This window comes from Chelonia mydas, chromosome 8 (genome assembly GCF_015237465.2).
Source record: "Chelonia mydas isolate rCheMyd1 chromosome 8, rCheMyd1.pri.v2, whole genome shotgun sequence".
Classification (NCBI taxonomy): Eukaryota; Metazoa; Chordata; order Testudines; family Cheloniidae; genus Chelonia; species Chelonia mydas.
In genome coordinates, this window is record NC_057854.1 from 77,628,329 (window position 1) to 77,653,842 (window position 25,514).

Consider the following 25,514-nt stretch of genomic DNA (forward strand, 5'->3'; position numbering starts at 1 on the left):
TTTTGTTGCCCTCCGCTGGACTCTTTCCAATTTTTCCACATGTATGTTTTCAATGTATGATTTGTATGTCAACCCAGTGTCCTGGTGCACTAACCAAGAGGTGGCTGCATAGCGGTTTTGGGCCAGAGCTAGAAGAGAAAGAAGGATTAAAACAGGCTCCTCCTCTTCTAAAGTGACAGGTAAGGAAGATGAGTGTAAGTGCCGCGGCAACTTGACCTGTGGCTCGGCTCGTCACACCGTCGTTTTTAGGACGGCTGTCTGGCGGCTGGGGGATGTGGTCTGATGCAGAGGACGAGCGGGAAAATGCCGAAGCGGGGAGGACTCGGACCAGTCTGCCAGTGGGAGGAGGCTGCCGGAGGAGCCGAGGGGCAGTCACGTGCTGCTGCTGTATCAGCTCGTCTCTGAGATGAGGTCCTGGGCCCCGCTGCCGTCAGACACCAGCGCTCCCTCGCTTCGCTTGTCCCCGTCGGCCACAGGCCAGGAGAGGTGCCTATGCGGCTGTGAAACCAGCTCCCAACTGACGCCTTCTCATCAGAGCAATTTGCACCTTCCCGGCTGGCTGCTGTAGGTACGTGGGCTGGCGCGCACGGGCTATTGGCATCAGGTGTCCTTGCACTTTGCAGCGATGCTAACAAGATCGCCCTGAGGAGTTTGCCGAGGGGCAGGTTATATAAGTAATGTGTCAGGGCTACTGTTAAATAAGTAAGTATATCAGTCCCTGCCCTGGGGAAATAGCTAAGCGGTCATGGAGGAGACAGGCACAGGAGCAGACTGCGAAATGCAGTTTTTCTATTGTTATCCTCCAAAAGGTCAGTTTGTGCGCAGACCCCCTTTGGTGTCTCTCATCCCAGAAGAAAAGGAGTACTTGTGGCACCTTAGAGACTGCTGTAGCTCATGAAAGCTCATGCTCAAATAAATTGGTTAGTCTCTAAGGTGCCACAAGTCCTCCTTTTCTTTTTGCGAATACAGACTAACACGGCTGTTACTCTGAAACCTGTCATCCCAGAAGGTTGGGGAAAACTCTGCAGGGAAAGGCTCTGTGAAGCTACCTTTAGGATGCGGAGATTGGGGAACAATTTCCTCCCTTCATGTATCCATGACATTTTATAGCCTCTTTAGAGTGCCAGGCTGCAACACTTTGAAACTTTGGAAAACATGAGTTGTTAACTTTAAATGTTTAACTATTTTAAACAAGGATACCAAAGACCATCCTTATAAGTGACAGGTTTTAGAGTAGAGGCTGTGTTAGTCTGTATTCGCAAAAAGAAAAGGAGTATTTGTGGCACCTTAGAGACTAACCAATTTATTTGAGAATAAGCTTTCGTGAGCTACAGCTCACTTCATCCGATGCATCGAAAGCTATGCTCAAATAAATTGGTTAGTCTCTAAGGTGCCATAAGTACTCCTTTTTTTTTTTTTCTTATAAGTGAGTGAGTCCTTAAAATTATCTGCAAATAGATAGGATTTAACATGGTGGAGTTTTTTTTGTTTCTGTTTTGTTTTGTTTTTGCTTTAAAGAAAGGTTCTTGCTAAGTATGTAAAGCTGTTTCTGTGGTAATAGTGTTGGTGCTGTTGCAACTGTGCCTAAAACCCTACAATATTTCCTAATTGTTACTTTCCTTACAACTCTGCATGGCTATAACTTTTTTTTAGCCTGTAAGTGCTTTTCAGTGTGTTGGCACTTTCAGTCATCTATTGTAAGACTACCTTGTTGGTGACTTGGGATAAAAATACTTGGCATAGATCACTGCAGAAGATCGGACTATGGACTTTGCTCTTAAAAGTTTTCAAGTACAAAGAATGAAAAAGTTGGTACTATTTAAATACTGTGTCTGACTGTTTTTTCTTTTCATAATACTTCATTAAAAAGAAACGGAAGTTGAGTTAACCCTATACAAAGCGATCCAAAGCTACGTCAGAGTTTTAACTCTAATTGTTTCTTGTGTCTCTGGGCATTGTAGTACTGACTAGCTAGTCCTGCTCCCTGTACCCATGCATCATTCCCATTTAAGTCAATGGCAGTTGTTGCCTCTAAGTTATCTGTATTGTGAAAAGGAGAATTGACACTTGAAAATGCTATAGGTCATTTAAACGTGAAAGAATTAGTCCTTGCCTTTGGCCTGGTTCTTCTTTTTAGACAGCAGGCTTGGAGATGTAGGGGTAGATAACAAGTAACCTTAAAAGCTGATGTTGACATACTAAATGTCCTTCTGATTTATTTCCCTCTGTGTCTAAAACTTATCTCATATTTGTGGTTTTGGTGGGCGAAGAATAGAGCTTTTTGGCAATCAGTTCAGTAATCCAAAGGGACAAAAATCACTTGTAAATCATGGTCCTGATATTTTAATCTCCAAATTCAATGGCTTCTCAAAACTTTGTTAATTGAGCCTAGATATTGCTGTAGTTCTAAATAATACATGCAATATATGTCTTGCTATTTGCGCAATGTAGCGTGCAAATATCTTGAACCTACTTGTAATTGGTAGACTAAAATCTTGAGTGTTCATTGTGTGTAACAAAAGTGATCTGCTGTTTACTGTACTTATGCCTGCATGTTTTTCCAATTGACTTTCCATTCCAGAAATGGAAAATGCTGATGTGGTTGTAAGCAGCTGCAGCTCCCATGATGATGATGATCTTTACAGCTACAAACGACACCCATCTGTTTCACAAGAGCTGCTTTTGGAAGACCAGCTTAGAAGGAAACTTAAATTTTTTTTCATGAACCCATGTGAGAAATTTTGGGCCAGGGGCAGAAAACCTTGGAAACTTGGGATTCAGCTTCTAAAAATAGTGATGGTTACCATCCAGGTGAGTTACTTTGGGAGCTGGGGCTTTCTTTTGACTCCAGGGATACAAGGTAGGAGGAACGCAACTGATCAATGTTCTACTTGCTGTGGCACAACCTAACAGTACCAACTCAGGCTTCTCTTAATAAGCAACTTTGGAAGCCTTGGAAATATGGTAGATGTTGCACGGTATGTTCACTATGAGTTTTGAATGAGGTATGCAAATCTGGGTTTTTTTGTTTTTAAACACATTTAGGTATGTAGAATTTTACACACAAAGCATGAAAAAATGGGTGTTTTACCACTACAAAAGGTTCTCTCTCCCCCCACCCCACTCTCCTGCTGGTAATCACTTTAGATAAGCTATTACCAGCAGGAGAGTGGGGTGGGGGGAGAGAGAACCTTTTGTAGTGGTAAACACCCATTTTTTCATGCTTTGTGTGTATAAAAAGATCTTCTATAGTTTCCACAGTATGCATCCGATGAAGTGAGCTGTAGCTCACGAAAGCTTATGCTCAAATAAATTGGTTAGTCTCTAAGGTGCCACAAGTACTCCTTTTCTTTTTGCGAATACAGACTAACATGGCTGTTACTCTGAAACCTAACCTATGTCTGAGCTACTGAAGTCCTCAAATAGTGGTTTAAAGACTTTGAGGTGCAGAGAATCCCCCAGCAAGTGACCCGTGCCCTGTGCTGCAGAGGAAGGCGAAAAACCCCCAGGACGTCTGCCAATCTGCCCTGGAGGAAAATTCCTTCCCGACCCCAAATATGGTGATTAGGTAAACCCTAAGCATGTGGGCAAGACTCGCCATCCAGCCATCCAGGAAAGAATTATCTGTAGTAACTCAGATTCTCTCTCCTCCCCCCGCCCCCATCTAACATCCCATCACAGGCCATTGGGCATATGTACTGCTAATAGTTGAAGATCAATTAATTGCCAAAATTAGGCTATCCCATGATATCATCCCTTCCATAAACTTATCAAGTTTAGTCTGGAAGCCAGATATGTCTTTTGCCCCCACTGCTTCCCTTGGAAGGCTGTTCCAGAACTTTACTCCTCTGATGGTTAGAAACCTTTGTCTAATTTCTGATACTTGTCAACAGGATCTTGTGCTATCCAATCAAAACCTTTTAATGAACAGTTAATTCACTTCTAATGTCTCTTTAAAAGCTGCTTGTGTAATTGCAGAATGCTGTGCTAATGCAGCTTTTACATGAGTGCAAGAGGTTAGACAACTACATTTCCTTTTCTGTGTCATCCCAGGGTAACTTTTTTTTCTTTCCCTCGCTTGAAAGCTCGATCTGGTTATACCTTGTAGCTGTTTCTGAGCTGTCACTCTGGTATTTCTTGCTTTTCAAAATAACCTCAGACTATGACTATCAAAACATGTGTAGTGAGTCATTTGTAGCTTGGATAGGAGATGGGATGGCACTTTATTTTTATTTTTTATATTTTTCCTTTTTTTAAAATAAAAAAATTTTTAAAAAAAGGCTGTTAGACCTGCCTCTCTCTGGCTGGGAAATGACTTTTTCCAAACAGAGGAGGCGATTGTACCTATGCTGAAGGAATGATCTTCTAGGCTATGTATTCTTTAGAGAGCAGTTTGAATTTCCAACATGTCCCTCCTCCTCCTTTCTCCCCCCCCCCCCCCCCCAAAAAACAAACAAACAAACAAACCAAAAAACAAAAAAAACCAGCTGGCAGTGTGAGCTCCATTTCTAGTAATAGTCTAATCCAGCCATGGCTGTCCAGAGGAGGTTTCTGTGCAGAAGAGGGAAGGTAGCTGTACTGTAAGCCTTTAAAAGCCAATTTTCCTTTGGAACTGCAAACGTTTTTTTTTCTTTTTTCTTTTTCTTTTTTTTTTTCCCCAGTTAGTAGTTTTTGGGTTAAGCAATCAAATGGTCGTTACCTTTAAGGAGGAGAACACTGTGGCATTCAAGCACCTCTTCTTGAAAGGATATACAGAGAGAATGGATGATACCTATGCTGTATACACACAAACAGATGTCTATGACCAGATCTTCTTTGCAATAAACCAGGTAAAAGTTTCCATTGCAATATGCCTAGTACATAAAAGGCGTAGGAAACAATCTGTAAAATGTAACTTACATCAAGTAATCTCACAAAACTGCAAAATATCTAAAGCTGGTGTCCCAGAAAAAGAGTTGAGACTGAAATAAAACTGGTCTCTTTGGAAAGAAATTGAGCTAAAAGCTGGAAGAATTTCCCATTTCCAAACTTTTCTCAATTCTCCCTTTCCCACACTCCCAGAGAAGGGAATGTTGATCTTTTCTAAATTAAGAGGGCAGAGTATCAGTGAACAGAGACTTGTACCCTTAAGTTATGTTAATGACTCCACAGTTAACAGTTTCTAGTAATTTTACAAAGTCAAATAGTAGTAGGTTTTTTTTAAATAGTCTGTCATGACTCTGCATTATTGCCAAATCTTGCACTCTTTATGAACAATGATATAGGATTGGTCAGTTACCTAGTGCAGCTAGTACTGATATTCTACAAATGTAGAGTCATAACTGGAGTGTGCCACTTTAGAATTGTATGGTAGATTATGTACCATACAGTGATACTACTGTCCTTAGTTGTAAATTCAACTAAATCCATTAGTCTATAGGCAGTGTTAAGATGACCTGATCTCTCTCACAGCTGACTTTCTTCAGGTTAGGGAATGATTTCATGCTGAAGTTGAATTAAAATGGGTATGAAGGAGACATTCTCAATTTAAAATTAGTCTCTCCTCCGTATCACAGAGGAAACCAGAGTTGAATTTCATGACTAGTCTCTGGCTTGCTGAGCGGAGTATGAGTACTGGGAGAAGTGGTAAACTCAGTCTGGGGGAAGGGAGTTTGTCACTCAACTGCACCCCATCTGAATGAATGTTGGCTCATTCTTTGGGGAGTCTTATCCAGCCATCTACAAAGCAAACAATATGGGGATATATGTAGGAGAGAATCTGAGGTTTGGTAGCAGGTCTCTTAAGATTTTTCTGGGATGAACAAAGGATGATGGGGATTCAAATAACTATTGCCCTGTGGAGACTAGAGGAAAAGCAATCTTTAAAATAAATGGAGCAGTGGGCTGGGCAAGAGAGTGGATATGTTCTCCGATCACTGGAGGTAACTCTCTGGTTCTATTTCTCACTGGCTGAGAGCCTCCACTTGTTTTCCAAATACTAAGCAAATAGACCTATTGCTTCCCTAACAGAGTCAACAATTTACGTTTGACTATAGTGCTTTTTTTATCACATTTAAATGCTACAAGGAATGCTCATCACTAAACCGTTTCTGGCACAGTTGCCCTTTGGGATAACTAGACAGAATGGTCCACCTTTCAAAGGGGAGGTTCCCCTTTATCACATTCAATGTGCTTGCATTTTGGCACTAAGAAGTGAATTATGGGCCCAGACATGTGTACTTGTTTCTCTAAATACCTCACTCTGGTGGTGCTAAATGGGGATATATGAACACAAATACTCTGAATTGCACCTGCAATTCATTTTAAAAGTGAAAAATCGCACCTGTAAAACACTCTTGAGATGGCGAGGGACCCAGCCTGAAAGGGAACTACCACAAGTGCGGGGGGGGAGAGAAAACAGGGTATTGGTCCCAGTGTCTGTCTACTCTGAAGTTTCAGTATTATGGATTTAATTTATATTTGACCATGCTGTGCAAGAGCAAATATTACAGTAACTATCTTTTTTTGCCCTGGTCTTCCAGTTCTTACTTATTACTACATAAATATTTCACTCCAATTCTATTTCACTCTGTGATATAGTATCTGTAACTACCCTGGGGCCAACAATTTCTGTAGGTCTAAAGAACAAGACCTAATCGAGTTCCTATGCTGGATGAACAAACATGATCAGGCTTTTCAATTTAAACAAATATTAAAGCTTTCTGATAGTCAGCTTGATGTTTTAGAGACTTATGGTTAAAAGTATAGAATACATGGTAGTGACAGGAGGTGGATCAGGATTACCTAGTGCAAGGTTTTTCTGTGTAAACACTTGGGGTTAGAGTCACAAAGAAATTTAAAAGCATGGTCATGCAGAGCACCACCACACCTATCTCTTATTCTTGGAAAATCACTCCGATTCATAAAGCCTGGGTTAGGCACCTAGGATCCCTATACCATGAATGGAGGGTGATAGGTGTCTCAGAATGGGGGTCACAAAAAGCCAGTGTGCCAGGAGGCTCCTGGCCTAAAGTAACCAATGGCAGGTGCCAAGCTGCTAAGCATGTGCTGAGCCCTGCCCCTCTCTTGGCAATAGGTGCCAAAATCTGGGCTGCAGGGAGATACCTCCATTTGTTTGGGGTTTGCAGCTGCAAACCATCTCTTGGTGTTAAGTGCCTATACCGTTTTGGCAGGGGATGGGGGCTGGTAGAGGAGAAGGAACAGGACCAGCTGCCTCAACTTTTAGTCCAGTGATTAGGGTACTCACCTGAGATGTGGAAGACACTTAGTTCAAGCCCCCACTCCACCTGAAGGGGCGGGGAGAGGATTTGAGCAGGGATGTCACCTCAGGTGACTGCTCTAACTACTGAGCTATGCATATTCTGATGTGGGGCTTTTCCATGCTGGGTAAACTAATTTTAAAAAGTCACTGGAGCAGGGGAATTAACTCCAGGTCTCCCACTGCTTAGGTGAATGCACTGACCACAAGGCTGCACAATCATCATTCTCTCTCTCTCCTTCCTTCCTTCTCCTCCCACCAATGATTCTGTCATTATGTATCCAAACCAGTGGTCTCCAACCTTTTTAAGCAAAAGATCATTTTTTTTTTTAAATTTAAGTGCAACCCAAGATCTACCTCCAAAGAAAAGGCAGAAATAACTGTAAACACACAAACCCAAACACCCCCTACCCCGCTAACACCATCCCCCGCCCATCCTGCTTGCTTTCCCCCACCCTCACTCATTTTCACCAGGCTGGGACAGGGGGTTGGGTTGTGGGAGGAGGTGCAGGCTCTGAGCTGGGGCCAAGGGGTTCAGAGGGTGGGAGGAGCTCTGGGCTGAGCCTGGGGCAGGTGGTTAGAGTGCAGGGGGGGCTGGGGTGTAGGAGGGGGTGCAGGCTCTTGGAGGGAGTTTGGGTGCAGGGAGGGCTCAGGGCTGTGGCTGGGGGTTGAGGTGCAGGAGGGTTTTGGTGTATGGGCTCCCACTGGGCACTGCTTATCTTGGGTGGCGGTGCAGTGCGGCTCCAACAGGCTCCCTGACTGCCCTGGCCCTGCACCGTTCCTGGAAGCGGTCGCCATGTCCGGCAGTGGCTTCTGGGGGGAGGGTGGGGCAGGTGGCTTTGCACGCTGCCCCTGTCTGCAGGCACTACCCCCACAGCTCCCATTGGCCAGGAACAGGAGCTGCAGGGGTGGTGCCTGCATATGGGGGCATTGCATGGAGTCACCTGCCCCTCTTCTTCCCCCTCCAGCCCCCAGGAGCCGCTGCCGGACATGGCAGTCGCTTCCAGGAGCGGCACGGGGATAGGGCAGGTAGGGAGCTTGCCTTAGCATAAGCGCTGTCTTCCCCTCTGCCCTGTGGGTGCTCGACCCCGCTCCCCTGCAGTGCCCTCCCCTGGCCCAATTCCACCCCCTTCCCCAAAGTCCCAGTCCTGCCTTTTCCCAGCACCGCTCCCTCCCTGCCCCCATTCCATCCCAAGTCCCTGCACCTCCCCCACCTTTTCTCCACCTCCTCCCGCAAGTGTGCAGCATCCCCCGCTCCTCCCCTTCCCTCCCGGAAAGTCCTAAGCGCTGCCAAACAGCTGTTCGGTGGCGGGTGGGAAGCACTGGGAGGGAGGGGGAGTAGCGGGAACGCAGCGTGCTTGGGGCGGGGGGAGGAGGTGGGGGCAGGGGGAGCTTGGCTGCTGATAGGTGCCGAGCACCCACTAATTTTTCCCCATGGGTGCTCCAGCCCCGCAGCACCCACAGAGTGGGCACCCGCCTATGTGCCTTAGCCCCACTGTGCCACCGAACTGTTAGTGGCCGAACTCCGTTTGGCTGCCGGAGGGTTTGCAACCCTATCACAATTGACTGGTCAGTTGTGGAGTCTCTGATGGTCTCCGTCTCAATGTCTGACTGAGATTGACTGCCAGAGGCTCCACGATCAACCAGTCGATCGCGACCAACTGGTTGGTGACCACTGATCCAAACTAATACAGCTTCAACAGGAGAGACTGAGGGAGCCCTCCATCAGAATATCCTATAGGCTGTAGACCAGTGATTAGGGCCCTCATCTGAGAGGTGGCAGATCCCTGTTCAAATCCCTTCTCCCCCTCAAGTGAAAGGAAACTTGGGGGTCTCCCACATTGCAAGTGAGTACTTGAGCCACTGGGCTAAAAGTTATAAGGGAGGTCGTCTAGTGTAAGTTAACCTATGGGGTCCAATCTGGTAGGTGAGCTCTGAAGGCACTTTCTGGATTGAGCCCCACAGGTGAATTTGGAGGATGACCTGTGTTTCCTGGCTTATGCATTGCTCTGGGCTTACACATCCAGAAGTCTTGCAAGGGGCTGCAGTGTGTGAGCACAGAGAAATGTAGGTGCAGAGAAAACCTTTACTGCAAATTTTTAGATGCCTTGTAACTTTAGGCACCTAAAGCAGCTGAACGGGGGTTCTGTGAAACCCAGTGAGGCCTGATTCTGAGATTTTAGGTGAATCTAGTCCTTAGCCCTTAGCTGCTGAAGAACAATAATTCTCTCATTCCAAACTTCTGGGCAATTGTTTAAGGGATACAATCCTATTTCTTCAATATCTTACAAGATTGCAATTTTAAGATTCAAGAGGACAACTTATCATGGTGCTTCCTGACTAGAAAAGTTGGGGTGCTGGCATAGGACTTGGGAGACAAGTTCAACTCTCTGCTCTGCCACAGACTTCCTGTGTGACCTAGGCAAGTAATTAAGCCTCTGTTTGCCTCTGTTCCCCCATCCTACATCATGGGGGGGTGTGAGGGTATATACATTAGACTGTGAGGCACTCTGATACTACAATAATAAGGGTCATAGATAGAAAAACTTTAGACAGAGCAAAAGGGTTTAGAAAAAGAGAATATTTTCCTAGAGTTGCAGGAAACAGACCTGGAGAAAGTGTGTGTGAAGAGGGAACAACCTGACCCTCTGTATGGTAGGCTGGAGCCCCAATATAAATTTGAACTGCCAAGTAGCCAAATTTGCAGTAGAGGATTGGCAGGACTATAGAAAAACCCCAGCCACACCTTCCTAGGCCGGAAGCAGGGAGAAGCATGGTATAAGAACTGCTTTGTCCGCTCTAGGGCATCCCAGGGTCCTGTATGCTGAGTAATCCTCCCAGAGTCAGGTATGCTAGGTCTCTGGCCAGAATGTGCTAGTTTGGTTGCTTTTTATAGCATCACCACATCACGTGAGAAGATCTGTCCATCCAGGATCAAATGAAATACTACTGTCAAACCAAATAGCTTATTTTTATGTACATTTTGACTAAGCAACAAACTACAATATTGCCATATGCCTGGGATAAAACCAATCCTGAATCAGATTGACAGATGAAGACCTTCAATGACTATTTGGAAAAAGCTGGTACTTCTTATGTCCTAGTGATCTTCATGCCCCAGTGTCAAGACTTCAGAGGCAACTGCCTCAAAGGTTTATCATATACTTTTCATGTCTAATGGCTTTAATCCAAGGATTTCCAAGTGCTTTAAAAATAATGAATTAGCCTCATCCTAGGGACTTGTAAAGAGAGAACTTTAATAGAAAATGCTGCTTGTTTAGGATCTAATCCTGAACTCTTTGCCCAGGCAAAACTCTCTTGAAATTAGTGGACAAGTCCAGCTCAGGAGTGTGGTGTAGCCCTTCTGAATTATTTAGGTGACTGTTTAAACGATGAGATGGTTATAGTATACATTCAAATGAATATTGACTAGCTTTTTCAGATGTAGCAGCCTAGGCATGACCTCGAATTCAGTTTGATGATCTCATTGTTTTGACTTAGTACTTACAGCTGCGCCACATATCTGTTGGAAATCATGCTTATGAGAGGAGAGGAGCAGAACAAACAGCTATGGCAATCTGTCAACAGTTCTACAAGCGAGGCAGCATCTGTCCTGGAAATGACACCTTTGATATCGACCCCAACATTGAAACTGGTGACACACCTACCTTTTATATCTTGTCTGAACTCATTATTTATACTCAGTAAACTTTTTTGTTTTCAATTTTCCCCAAACCTAATCAGTATTTTATAGTTGTGTTAAACTGTCATGGAATCTACAAATGTTTCTCTTCCGGCATAATCCGTTCTGGATTTTGTGATCATGTAGTCTGTCTAAACTTCTACTGTAACCTAACATTTGTGAAATGTGTAAATCTTTGTAACTTTTTAAAAAAATTACTTGTGATGCTAATGCCCTTTATGTTGAGGGAAGTAGCACTAGCTTCAGCCAATGCTATTGGTATTTTGACTGATTTATAGGCTTTTCTATGGCATCCATCACCATATTATGAAGCCTCTTGCATTTATTAATGCATTTACTAACGCATTTACCATCACAACATCCCTGTGAGGTAAGGAAGTAAATAACTAACGTTAATTTTTTAAGTGTGTCTTAAGTCAAGAATGCATTGAGTTGGAGTGCAAGAAAGACAATACTCTTGCAAACTGATCTCTAAAATGACTGATCCATTTGAGAGAGAGAGAGTGCTATTTTGACTTCTTTAGTCAAAAGCTCTTATGCCCACTGGCGGGAGGTTGGTGGTTTAAAACAAATTAAACTGACAGTGAATCCATCTGGTGGTGTTTGTGCCTCTTTGTTCATGGCAGAATGTTTCTATGTTGAGCCAATGATGCCCTTGGAAAACAGAACACTGGGAAAGCACGAGTTCAATTTCACTCTGGACTTCCATAGGTGAGGTGGAGTGAGTGTGTGTGTGTGTGTGTGTGTGTGTGTGTGTGTGTGTGAGAGAGAGAGATTCTAGTACTATGAAAAGTTAATTCAAAATTGCCTTCCAGACTTGTAACAGTACAGCTTACCTTTAAACTGAAAGCAGTCAATCTCCAGACAGTTCGTCACCATGAACTCCCGGACTGTTATGACTTTACTTTGACAGTAAGTGGATACTTCAATGTATTTTGTATTCACCATAGTAATAATTTATTGCATATTTTGATATCTTCAAAGGGGGTGTACTATACATACCATATATTTAAACATGGTTGGGCACCAGGGCTCAGTTATCCTTGAGAGTGGGTAGAGGGGGAGGCTATCGCTTACAGTAGCCTATAAATAGTTGAAGGTGGTTGTTGTGGGAGCCACAAGACATTTTGCCAACCTTTGTTGATAGTTAATGGTTTAACAGGAGAGCCTAAATGCTACCAGACAGCAAGTATAAGAAATTAAACCTCCACCTTTGAGCACATTACAAATATATTTTTTAAAAAAACAACTTTCTCTTCTCTCTAAAGAGACCCTTCTAAGAATGGCTATGTGCAGTTCGGACTAGAATGGGATTGTAACTTAAATTATTGACTTAATTTATATTCCAACAAATAGAACTGAGTAATTATAGCAAATAACTAATCAATCAGACTTTACCTTTGTTACATATTTACATACATAAATTTGAAGATTATCTTAGTTTGAAATTATTTCCAAGCATCCTAATTTTCCTCCTAAGAATATTTTGGGTCATTGTTATGAAATATATATAACCTTTCTAAACTTTATGTAAGTACCTGTAACTTTATACAAAATCTCACTGTTCTTCACACAGATAGTGTTTGATAACAAAGCACATAGTGGAAGAATTAAAATAAGTCTGGACAATGATATTGGCATCAGGGAATGTAAAGACTGGCACGTTTCTGGATCGAGTAAGTAACAACTAAGTTAAAATACTTAAACATTTATGGATGACTTAAACTCTTGTCATGTTAATACAGAATTCATCCACTCTGGATGAGGTTGTTCCAGCTCTCTCTCTCTCTCTCTCATTTTCATCTTGCCAACTAATCTGAGGAATTATGTAAAGGGGTGTTGTCCACAGAGTTGGTCTCAAATTTAGGTTTTATGAAGAAGTTTTCTGCTCATAACTCTAACATTTGAACTTTCACCTGAAATTTTGAGAACACAAACATATAATTGTTCTACTTGATGATTTGAGGTGCTAAAGGAGCACTCAAGGAAGCCAAGGACATTGTGGAGAAGCCAAATTAATTCTTTGCTTTGGTCTTCAGTGCAGAGGATGTGGGGGAGATTCCCTCACCTGAGCTGGTCATTTTAGGTGAGAAATCCAAGGAACTGTCCCAGATTAAGTTGTCGTTAGAGGAGGTTTTGGAATAAACTTGATAAACTAAACAGTAAGTCCCCAGAAGAGCTGTCCCATCCATAGGATGGACTGGGGCAACTGCCCCACGCTTCAGGACGCAGGGTCCAGGGCAGCCAAGGGGGTTAGAGGCTCTGGCATCGCTCGGGGGAGGGTGCAGAAGCCGGAAAGGGGTGGAATGGGGGTGGGGCCTGGGCTGGAGGGGTGGCTGCCCGGGCCCCACAGCCCCTTTCCCCCTCCAGGGACTGCCCTGGTCACCAGGACCAGGTAGTATTCACCCAAGAATTCTTGGGTGAACTTGGATATGAAATTGCAGAATTACTAACTCTGGTCTGTAACCTATCATTTAAATCTGAATCTGTACCAGATGACTGGAGGATAGATAATGTGATGTCCATTTTTTAAAAAGGTTCTAGATGTGGTCCTAGATATTATAGGCCAGTAAGCCTAACTTCAGTACCAGGACAGCTGGTTGAAACTATAGTACAGAATATGTTCATCTGTGTCTGCTAATTCTGATTTGCTGGGAAGTGTCAACACTGCTTTTTTGGAAAGGGAAATCATGCCTCCCCAATTTATTAGAATTCTTTGAGGGATCAACAAATGTGGACAAGGGTGATGCACTGCATATAGGGTATGGACTTTGAAAGAGCCATTGACAAGGACCCTCCCCAAAGGCTCTTTAATTAAAGTAAGGAGTCCTGGGATAACAGGGAAGGTCCTCTCATGGATCAGCAACTGGTTAAGACTGGAAACAAGGGATAAGAATAAATGGTCAGTTTTGAGAATGGAAATAGGTAAATAGTGGTGCCCCCCAGGATCTGTACTGGGATGAGTGCTGTTCAACATGCTTACCCCTTTTTCCAGATCACCTATAAACAGTGAGGTTTGCAGACAATACAAAATTACTCAAGATCATTAAGTCCAAAGCTGACTCCAAAGGGTTACAAAGGAATCTCTCAAAATCTCTGTGCAGCAAAATGCAACATTGAATTTCATCTGCCTACATACAAAGTAATACATATTGGAAAACATAATCCCAAATATACATAAATGGGGTATAAATTAGCTTTTACCACTCAAGAAAGATCTTGAAGTCATTGAGCATGTGTCTTCATACCACTATCTACAGCATGCAGTGGTGGTCAGCCACTAAAGCTAAGAATGTTAGGAAACATTGGGAAAGGGATATATAAGATAAGAAAAAAATCACAATGCCACTATATAAATCCGTGGTTTGCCCACACTTTGAACACTGCATGCAATTCTAGATGCCCCATCTCAAAAAAGATATATTAGAAATGGGGAAAAGGTACAGAGAATGATTAAGGGTAGCGAACCGCTTTCATCTGAGGAGAGATTAAAAAGACTGGGCCTGTTCGGTTTAGAAAAGAGATGAGTAATGACAGTCTGTAAGATCCTGAATGGTGTAGAGAGAGTGTTTATCCCTTTACATAACACAAGACCCAAGGGTCACCAAGTGAAATTAATAGGCAGTAGGGTTAAAACAAACAAAAGGAAGGACTTCTTCACACAACACAGTCAGCCTGTGGAACTTGTTGCCACAGGATGTTGAGGGCTAAAATTATAATGGGGTTCAAAAAATAATTTGAGTTCAGGGAGGAGAAGTCCATCAATGGCTATTAGCCAGGATGGTCAAGGATGCAGTCCCATGCTCTGTGTTTTCTTAAACCACTGACTGCCAGATGCTTGGACTAGAAGACAAGATGGGTCACTTTACAATTGGCCTGTTCTGTTCATTCCCTCGGACTCATCTGGCATTGGCCACTGTTGGAAGATAAGATACTGGCCTAGATGGATCATTGGCCATACTGAGTTAGAATGTTCTTAGGGACTCTTTAGTACAAAAAGGCTCGCACTGTAAGTCTGCCAAAGCTGAATGATAGTGGTGAAAAATAAAGCTGGTTCTTAAGTAATTCTTTTATTCTAACATATTCAAAGGCTGTATCCAGGAAGTTGCCTCACCTGTATTAATGTGGAGTGGCTAGAAATATACCTAAGTGTTAGCATGTGTAACTGACCATACCAAGGATTTGATTTAATTGAAATCAAGTTGTGATGTGCAATACTGTTCATACCAGTGGTATTTAACAAATATCTTAAGTGCTTACTCGCATTATAAACCAGTTGGGGCAGGGATTGTCTTGTACAGCCCGCACCACATGTTGGAACTTAATGACTATTTCAAACCAATTTAAGATTAGTAGATATTCGAGCTGGTCAAAACACTTTGACACTTAGGCTATTTCTGATCATTCTTTAAACCAGACACTTTCTATAAATGGTTTTTTCTCAGATTTCATTTTATTTCTCTCTTCCCCGTTTTGCCACTAATAGGATGAATGAGATCCAGGTTTTTACTTTTCCACTTTAACTTTTGAAACGTTTGGACTCTTTTTCCGCCCCCCCCCCCCCCCCCCCCCCCCCAAAAAAAAAAAAAAAAGTTGCAAAAGGAAAAACCTGAGAGTGGAGGAGAAAATTTGGTTGGTTGGAGAAAAACCCATTCTGGCCCTCAATTTATTGCGTTCAGTGGAAAAGGGGGAGTGGAGAGGGCAATGAAACAAAATAGTTTTCAAAAACACTTCTGTTTTGTGAAACCTTTTTGTTAAGTTTTTTCCCTGCTTCAATTAGCCCCATTAGCTGCCTTTCACCAACTGTTCACCTAGATGGCATGCTAGCTCAAATGGATCACTTATGCAGTGCTAAAAGAAGTGCTTATGCAGTGCTTTATATCAGATTTGTGTGATAATCCATATTAGGGTGTGTTGCTTTGTTAAAATGTGCATCACAATAACATTATTTTTACAGGTCAATCCAGGGGATTCTTTTGTAACTTAATCTCAAATCAGTCATGAAATATAAAACAAGTACAACCCAAAAAAACCAAACCCCAACATAATTTTTTTAATCCATTTGAATTAAGTTGCAAAAATTGCTCAAATGTGAGCACATTGCTACATATATGGCAGAGACCTTTGTATATCCAAAAGGTCAATGTGTATCTTTGTGGAATGGTGCAGCAGGCACCATCTTGAAGTCAGATAGCACTTTACCCTATTTTAGATTGATAGCTTGCTTGTTTCAAAACCTACTTGGATTAATAATAAATTGTAGAGCCTTTGGTCTCTAAAAACCACTTTAAACACAAATGTAATTACTAGGATACCTTTTGTGGGAGATGGGGGCTGTCTAAAGCAAGCATCCTGTTTTTAGTACTGGAACTTTAATCCTTTTCTTTCTGATGGTTATCTGGCTTCAAATATGTTAGCTTTATATGAAAACTCTAGGATAAAATGTTTGAACCCTTTAACATATAGCTCTGGCGCAAACCTTCGCCTGTCTAAATGTCTTGATTATGTCTCTCACTCTTAATATATGCTCTTTATTAAAAGCAACATTGGTGACTTAGTATAAGTTGTGTTAAACATCAGTTACTCTACTTGCGTCTTGACTGTCTATGCAGCTGTGAAACAGTTACCTGAATTGCTCTGGGAGAGGAAGGATGGTTCAGTGGTTAAGACACTGGACTGGAACTGAGAAGATCTGGGATCAGTTCCTGACTTTGCCACTGAATGTCTATTATTAATTATTATTTATTTTTTTAAGGCTTCCATTCCTGTCACTGTAAAATGAGGAACAGTATCTCGTGCTCTCATGGGACACTGGAGACTCCTCTAATATTATGACATGGGGTTATTTTAAGGCAACTGCTCATTTTCAAGAAGATACTGTAAAATCATGTTGGCTTGTGATCTAAGGAAACCTTGGAGTGGTTATAGGATTTCTAAATGAGAAGCACTAGTCAGTTTAATACTGTTAATATATTCAGTCAATGTAATGCATGACTGTCTATACAGCTGTCTTTTATATCTGTTCAAATCTAAGTTGCAAATGCACAACAGAAAAATGTAATTCTATCATGTTAGCAACTATGTATTTGCTCCAAGACTCAAATAGTATTCACATGACTGTCTCATGCCTTCAAGCACTGACAAGGTCAGTAAAACGTGCTGTCTGTACAACTTGCTCAAGAATGCCAGTGAAGAATTAAATATATTATAAACAAAGCTGAGAGCTGTTTCCTCTTGAATCTGAGAGAGGCAGGAGGTACGTTAATACTGAAATAACTTGCCAGATGGCTTACCTTGAGCATAAGTGCAATATACTGGTATGTTTAGGCCTACAACTTGGTGAGTGTTGATCTATCGTACTGAGACACTCATCAACTTCATGCTCATACATCTCTGATGACTTAGTTTCACCCAGTAAAGCTTATCTTAATCCAAACTGGATATACATAGTGATTCAGACTTGAGTTAAATGGATACTCTTAGGCAAAATTTATTGTGTTTTGTGCACTATTATAAACATGTTTGGGTGTTTTTTTTTTTTTGTTCTTGGCTTTTTTTGCAGTACAAAAGAATACTCATTACATGATGATCTTTGATGCCTTTGTCATATTGACTTGTTTAGCCTCTTTGATCCTCTGCACACGATCAGTGGTTAAAGGATTTCGGCTCCAAAGGGTGGGTATAACTTGTCCTCAGGAATGCTTATGAGCCTTTTAAACTTAGTTTGATTGTGGCTGTTTTTTCTTTTTTTTTCTCTAGGAATTTGTAAGTTTTTTCCTACATCATTATAAGAAAGAAGTATCTTTCACTGATCAAATGGAATTTGTCAATGGGTGGTACATCCTGATTATTGTTAGTGATGTCTTAACTATTGTTGGCTCAACACTAAAAATGGAAATACAAGCAAAGGTAAGATGTTCACCTACTAGGTAAAAGCAAAACTGTTTTTGTTTTTGAAATTCCATCCCAGTCTGACTACTTGAGTATAGCCAAGCAATACCCCCTTAGAGGTTTCCAACTAGTGGGGCCCAAAAATAAACTTTCTTTGTTAGGCATTTCACTTCAGGTGAGCAGTGACTGGCCATTAGACTTTAGAACCCTGAATATCCTTAGACACCCATCTGCCTATTCTCTTCACTCTTAAGAAATTTTACTCTGGAAAAATAAAATTTTATATTCATTGTCCGCTTTCCCTTTTCCTCCTCCCAGGTAGTTTCAGCTGTATTTGATATATCTGGCTTTTCAGTTTAGGGGTGTGTGTGTGTGTGTGTGTTTGTGACTTTCTGTGCACCATTGTACAGTACCCACAACTGTCTTAAGGAAAGAGGTACTTCTCAAACACCTCTTCACTGCAACTCCAGCTTCCAATCTCCAGTAACTAACCAGGCTTCAGCCTGCAAGAGTTCTGAACATCTCTGCTACAGTACATGACAAAATAGATTTGCACCCACTCACATTCAGAATTAGATGTGTGGAATCTCTGCTACTTAGATATCTTCTCTAACCAGTTCTGGTGCTACCACTTAAGCTTTTGGTATTTCTATTTGTATCTGAAACTACTTGCTTCCATATTACAAATAATTCTAACAGAAGTTAGAGACAAGGTGGGTGAGGTTATATCTTAGTGGACCAGCCAAAGTTGATATTTACTGTTTAACATTTCTTTTGCACTTATAGAAGTGCCTATCCCAGGGTCTAGGTGCTCAATTGCTTAAATTGGGGAGGGATAGCTCAGTGGTTTGAGCATTGGCCTGCTAAACCCAGGGTTGTGAGTTCAATCCTTGAGGGGGCCATTTAGGGATCGGGGGCAAAAATTGAGGATTGGCCCTGCTTTCAGCAGGAGGTTGGACTAGATGACCTCCTGAGGTCCCTTCCAACCCTGATATTCTATGAAATAATCATACAAAAATGCACAGTGATTTATAACCCATGTCCAATAAGAATCAACGAAGAACTGCAAAAATATTCCATCCTGAAATACCTTAACATTAACCTAATGCTACTTGCCCTCAAAACTCCAGCAGATTAGCTTTTGCAGCATGTCTGTAAGCTTTAGTCTAAAGCAGGGGTCGGCAAACTTTCAGAAGTGGTGTGCCGAGTCTTCATTTTATTCACTCTAATTTAAGGTTTCGTGTGCCAGTGATACATTTTAACATTTTTAGAAGGCCTCTTTCTATAAGTCTATAATATATAACTAAACTATTGTTGTATGTAAAGTAAATAAGGTTTTTAAAATGTTTAAGAAACTTCATTTAAAATTAAATTAAAATGCAGAGCCCCCCCGACCTGTGGCCAGGACCCGGGCAGTGTGAGTGCCACTGAAGATCAGCTCGCGTGCTGCCTTTGGCACGTGTGCCATAGGTTGCCTACCCCTGCTCTACAGTGACCAAAGAATAATTCTGAAAATCCAGTTTGGTGGTGCTGATTACTGTTTTTAAATTATCCTTGTGAAGTACCCAACTACCAATTATAGGAGCTATAAGCTCAATTCTTAGAAATAAAAGGAAGGTAAGAAGTAAATGTAAAAATGAATAATTGATTTATGGTCTGGGAAAATCCAAGCACGAGAGCAAGAAGGAGTATATCTGATAGCACATTGGATGACATCTTGCAGTTTTCTTATGAAATGGCTTGGTAAAAACTGGGATTGTGAGGTTCATCTTCTTTCTAAGCCTCCATATCATATGTAATCAGTTCACAAGTAAAGCAGAGGCATCTCATTGCAAGTCTTGCAGATTTCACCTGAAATCTGAATAAACATCTCTTCCTTGTTGTACACTGTCCGAAAGTTCTGCCAGTCAAATTACACTTTGTGCATCCCCTGTCTTCAGCAATTTTGCATAAATGTAGCTGAGTGCAGCTTAACAAATGAAGCAGCTGATATATAACACAAGAAGGAATGGAGTCTACCCAAGTGTGTTTGCTGTGTTGGTTCTGCAGGTCTAACAGGAATAAAAAAAAGTGAAAACTTTTTGTCACTAAAGTGAGCTGTTGTGTTTTTACTCAGATCTGAACCTTAAAACATATTTTTGCACAGTTTCCTTTCAAAGTAGAACTGCAGTTAAAAACAGGATAGTGAATGTATTAAGTTGGATGAAAGTAGGCCAATGCGTGTAGGTGTTGACAGAATGGAAAACCAGTGGAACACAAGTAAAATATTAATCTAGTTCTGCGATCATTACTTCAGTTTTTAGAAGCTATCTTTCTCCTTGGTAACGTCCTAGTACTGTGGCACTTGTCTGTCCTACTTGTTGGCTAGACCTGATTCTTCCTCTTACATAAAGATGTATTTTGTTTGGGCAGGAAAATACATGGACATGTATACATGTACAGGAAAATACATTCTTGGACATGATGGCTATACTTTATATATTAGACACACATGTGAGAGATGCACTAAATTTATTTAAATGTTTTCTCATTTCTTGCCTGAATCTATAAAATTTAGTAGGATTTTGCCCACTAAACAGAATTGGTTTTGGTCAGTATTGGAATGGGAGATGGAAGCTTTCAAGGAAAATAAATTGTTTCTTGGCAGATTGTTGTAGCAATGACCAAATCCTAGGCTAGCACAAAAAGGAGGTTTCTCGTCAACTGTATGGTTTTTAACACTTTGTTCTTTCCTGTTTTTTTTTTTTTTTTTTTTTTTTTATTATATAGAGTCTGACCAGTTATGATGTCTGTAGTATTCTCCTAGGAACCTCAACCATGCTTGTGTGGCTTGGAGTTATTCGATACCTAGGTTTCTTTCAGAAGTATAATGTAAGGATCTCCTGGGATCTCCATGCTGTTGGTATTTATTTTGTTTGTTGTTACCACAAAACTGTAACAAATATCTGGCTGGATTCTAACTGTTGATATTGGTTTCTGCAGCTGCTTATTCTGACACTACGGTCAGCATTGCCCAATGTCATTAGATTCTGCTGTTGTGCTGCTATGATCTATCTGGGCTATTGTTTCTGTGGCTGGATTGTACTAGGGCCATATCATGTTAAGGTAATGTAATATTTGAGGTTTTTAAACTGAATGAATTAAACCAGGTGTTCTCAAATTGGGGGTTGTCATCCCTTGGGGTCGCAAGGTGGTTACATGGGGGTTGCAAGCTGGCAGCTCAGGACCTGACAACCCAAGCAACCATTAAATTTACCCCCCCCCCCCAATATTTAATTTATAAGGGGGGAGGTCACACTCAGAGGCTATCTGTATGAAAGGGATCACCAATACAAAGTCTGAAAGCCACTTATTTGAAATGAATTCTATTCATTCAGTTTAAGTGTCTAAATTATGAGAGCTACTGCTAAGCTTCACAATTTCAAGGTTTTCTCTAATATGAAAGTCTTTTTAAAGAATCTAAAGCCTTATCTATCACAGTTTTGAAGGCTGACAAAGTACAATGTTGACTTGATCAGACTTTCCTCTCCACCATTATGAGAGTCCTGAGTCAGAAGTATGGCCAGATTGATTCCTAATCACATGCTGGGGCTTTCTATGCAACGTTTTGAGAAATAACTTGGTCTTGCACAAGACTAACTTCTATTTTCAAATTTTTCAGATTTTTTTCTTAAAGGGATAAGAACTAAGGCACCAAAGTCAGCATATCTAGTCTTGCTATTAGTTCACAGCTGAACCAATCTGACTCTGTGTGTTGAAGACAACTAATCATCTATTGCCTGGATATAGGACAATATGCACTGGTAGACTATCAGTTTGCAATGATATATCCTGCATTCTCTCCCTGCTATGCCAGGACCTGCCTGTAGCCACCTTTTGCTCTGCAGGTCTCTACACAAGGAGGAATTGATTTGGGTTACAGTATCTCACGCTTCTTGTAAAGAGTCTAGGACAGCTGAGCAGCAATATTCAACAGCTTTTCACTTTATTTTAAAACCAAGGCTGCAGCAAACAGTAACTGGATGGTACTAAATAATGTTTGTTTTTGGTTTCCCCTTCTCCTCTAGTTCCGTTCTCTGAACATGGTTTCAGAATGCCTTTTCTCACTTATAAATGGAGACGACATGTTTGCCACATTTGCAAAAATGCAGCAGAAAAGTTACTTGGTTTGGTTATTCAGTCGGCTTTACCTCTACTCCTTCATCAGCCTGTTCATCTATATGGTGCTAAGTCTTTTCATTGCACTGATCACCGATACATATGAAACAATTAAGGTAGGCATGGTCTTTTATTCTCTGGTTCAGAAGAAAAATGCAAGAATGGTTTGCATGTTCAACTATGATATTAATACAAAACCCATAGAATTCAGTGCTTTTGCCAGTACATGTACCTATCTGGTAATTAAAGTTGAAATATGAATAAAAATTTCTACTGAAACGTTTCTACTGAAAACCCTTTCAGCAGCTGCAGTATTGCTAGTTGATCTCTCTGGCTAGGGAACAAGTATAATGGGTTAGTCGGTATGCATCCAGACTCTACAATGTATTCCAAAGCACTGAGGTAGAAGAAGTAATCTACATGAATTTAGAACATAAATTTATAACTCTCTCTCCTGAAATGTTAGTGATCAAAGATTTCCGGAAATTAACTTAAGGAAGAATGACTAAAATATTAGTGAGATTATCTTCCCACCTTGCCCTAGTTTTGACAAAAGCAATCGGCCTTCCCTATCCCAAACTTTAATAGTGAAAGGATAAAAATCTATCAGAATATTTCTGTACAGTGTCTACTGCACTTCAGAGTGTCCAGTCTTCTAAATCCAGTTTTTACACAATTGTGTGGTTAGTGTTGAAGGGAAGGATTTAAATCTTAGCAAGACTATATACACAACAATTCAGCTTTGTATTGTAACTAAGAATGACTAATCTTCAGCATTACCAGCAAGATGGCTTTCCAGAGACGGAACTCCATGACTTTATATCACAGTGTAAAGACCTACCAAACTCAGGCCGATACAGATTAGAAGAGGAGAGTCCTGTGTCGATCTTCTGTTGTTGTAAACGGTAGGCATCTGGCTTTATTTGCCTACATATTATTAAGTAGCTATATAACATACTATCTCACCAAGATTTCATATCAGAAATACTTTCTCAGTTAAGAACTATGACTTTCTAATGCTTTAGGAGTCCTGTACTATCATACAAATAGGCTATCCTCTTAGTCAACTGGATTATGTTATGAAATACTGCAAAATCTAAAATGTTTAACTTAAATTATTCCAGGCCCCAACTTTTGGAATCAAAGCAGCTATTCAAGCTACTGCAATAGATAACTGTCCTGCTCTAGTGGCCAGACCAGACTTTTGAGTCTGCTATTGCCTCTAACTAATGGGCCTGGCCCTTTAGTTCAAATAAGGGTTCCTGCTGTTTGGATCCAGAGATTACACGTTCCCTACAGATGCCCTATCCAATGGAGGTGTTCAAGTTAGTGGCCCATCTGGAGATTGTAAAATCTGTAGCTTCAGCTCAGGAATATTCATAGAATCTTACATGTGTTGTGCCAAGGACTTCATATTTTTCTCTACCACCTTACTGAGTAATTCAGTCACTTTGTATTGTATGTGATCTTTCTGTTTCCAGTAGTATTGGTCATTAAGGAATAGATCTACATTATTTTGAAGACTCCAAATTAACTACATCAAGTTAAAAATGTTACTTGCCTGCAAATTGCTGACAACTTTCTTTCTTGAAGGTCCTAATGAAGATATTTACAAGAATGTGGGAATGTATTCTGGAGACTTTTTAAAACCGCACACTAATCACAAGAACTGGATAGAAAAAATAGCTGGAAAATTCCTGAACTTAAAGCTCAAACTTTCTTTTCTTTAAAATAGTATAAACTTGTTACAGAAGTTTGTGAAACTTGGACCTCTAATTGACCATTATCTCTAGTTTAGTTTAGGTTGTATTTTTCTAAGCATATGCTCTAATTGTCTGATGATCTAGTTAGAATTGCACTGGAATGCAAAGGGCATTATGAAACTGGCTATGCACTGTGATCTGGCTAGACTAGACTATTCAATAGTATTTCTCCAATAGATCCAAAAGTTACAGCTGGACAATGGCAACGTCAAACAAAAACTGGTCCTCAACACTACAGGCTTTATGTATGGAGTAGCATTCATTTACTGAGTTACAGCACTACTTACCAAAGGCCTTTGGTTTCTTCAGATTTTCTATTTACCTACAGTAATAGTAAAAAATCAACCCAAACTGAGTTTCAGGAAAACACATTAGATAAACTGCCGCTGGAGACAGTGTTGTGGGTTAACGTAAATGTTCAAATCTGGCTCAGGGCATAAACTAAGTGGGCATTTGTGCAAACAAGCCATACCACCTGACATGACCGGCAGTCTCTTCTCAGAGAGGCCAGAGTATATAGCCAGGGATAGGGAGGTCAGGTTGAAGTGTGGTGGCAGAGATGAGTGGGGGAACCTTACATAGCTTACTACACACACCACTGGGTAGGACCAGGCATGTAGCCTTTCACGTCTCTTAACAGAATGCTGACTTACATTTTTAAAGAATAAAGGTGAGGTAAGGGAGAAAATAAACATAACAGCAACAAAAGTACTTCCAAAATATTAATTTTTATTTAAATGTTTCCTCCTTGTATACTAGACCTTAGACTATTTCTGGAGTCTAAATTAGATGTATGGAGATTTTGACTGCCAGATATTGGAAAGTGGATATTTGACAGCTATTATCTGCAGTAGTCACAAAGGTCCTCTGTGGAATTTTGTTATGATACAGTACTTCAAATATTGCAATTCTGAGCTATTAAGCAGTCCGTCCTCTTGCTTTGGAACCGGATTTTTATTGAAGCTTTATTCTCCATAATCTGTTCACTTGGGAAGCAGAACAGAAAAATGGAGGAGCATATTTTAGATGATTGCATGTGTAAGAGCAAAAATCCTATAGGTGTAGTAAACTGTACAGTGAAATGTTCTTTATATACTATGTACAAATTTGGAAGATGCTAAATATGTTCAGTCTGAATGTTTACATTTTGTAGGAAAGTGCTGACATAAACATTTGCAATTGAAGTAAATCTTGAGTGAACCAGGAGTAACTTTAAGATGTCAGTTTTTAATTCATCTTTTTCATGACCAGTATCCTTATACTTCTGGCAAGGATTAAATATTGGACTAATTTGAGATGAATACCTAAACTTTAGCTTGATGCTAGCTCTGGGTCTGTACCAGATTAGCTCTTACATTTATTGCGTTTCTCACTGAATTATTGCATCTTAATCCTTCTTTGGTTTTCTGGTGTAAAACAGTCAGGCTAGAAGTACCACTTCTGCAAATCATAATAGGTTCCCACTCAGCAGAGGTCAACCACGTACGATAGGTAGCAGAAATGGGACAGACAGAACAAATTCTCCCTAAACTAAATTTCTAGGAAGTCCTTTTAATAAGGCTTATTTCACCAGCATTTTGATTTTCTTGAGAATGCTGTTTGGGGAAACCAGTTCATTAGCATGTAAGCATAGATTGCAATTTTTTGCGTACCAAAGGGGCTAAGCATAATGTACACACCACTTAAAAAGCACTATTGCAGTTGCAAAGAAATCTGAAGGGGAGGGCATCTGCCATTATAA

At 40.9% G+C, this 25,514-nt stretch overlaps 1 protein-coding gene across 8 annotated transcripts; it reads left to right on the top strand.

The window, feature by feature from the left end:
* Positions 1 to 24,962, top strand: MCOLN3 (mucolipin TRP cation channel 3). Of its 8 annotated transcripts, none has more exons than XM_043521361.1 (14): positions 1 to 568; positions 2,582 to 2,811; positions 4,662 to 4,829; positions 10,760 to 10,913; positions 11,588 to 11,672; positions 11,777 to 11,873; positions 12,538 to 12,637; positions 17,524 to 17,636; positions 17,721 to 17,870; positions 20,622 to 20,750; positions 20,835 to 20,957; positions 21,920 to 22,126; positions 22,785 to 22,915; positions 23,492 to 23,603. In XM_043521361.1, the coding sequence occupies exons 2-14, from the start codon at positions 2,584 to 2,586 to the stop codon at positions 23,505 to 23,507; spliced, it is 1,701 nt and encodes a 566-aa protein (XP_043377296.1). In that variant the 5' UTR covers positions 1 to 568; positions 2,582 to 2,583; the 3' UTR covers positions 23,508 to 23,603. The 8 variants fall into 8 exon arrangements, with proteins under 8 accessions (XP_043377296.1, XP_043377295.1, XP_043377292.1 ...); XM_043521360.1 differs by lacking the exons at positions 1 to 568; positions 23,492 to 23,603 and adding exons at positions 628 to 809; positions 23,604 to 24,962 and having other exon boundaries at positions 20,622 to 20,723; XM_043521357.1 differs by lacking the exons at positions 1 to 568; positions 23,492 to 23,603 and adding exons at positions 655 to 809; positions 23,604 to 24,962.
* The last annotated feature ends 552 nt before the right edge of the window (positions 24,963 to 25,514 follow it).

Coding starts and splice junctions, on each gene's coding strand:
- MCOLN3 (XM_043521356.1), top strand. CDS start 746: ATGGAGGAGACAGGCACAGGAGCAGACTGCGAAATGCAGTTTTTCTAT. Junction 11,673..11,776: donor TTCACTCTGGACTTCCATAG/GTGAGGTGGAGT, acceptor ATTGCCTTCCAG/ACTTGTAACAGTACAGCTTA. Junction 17,637..17,720: donor AAGGATTTCGGCTCCAAAGG/GTGGGTATAACT, acceptor TTTTTTCTCTAG/GAATTTGTAAGTTTTTTCCT.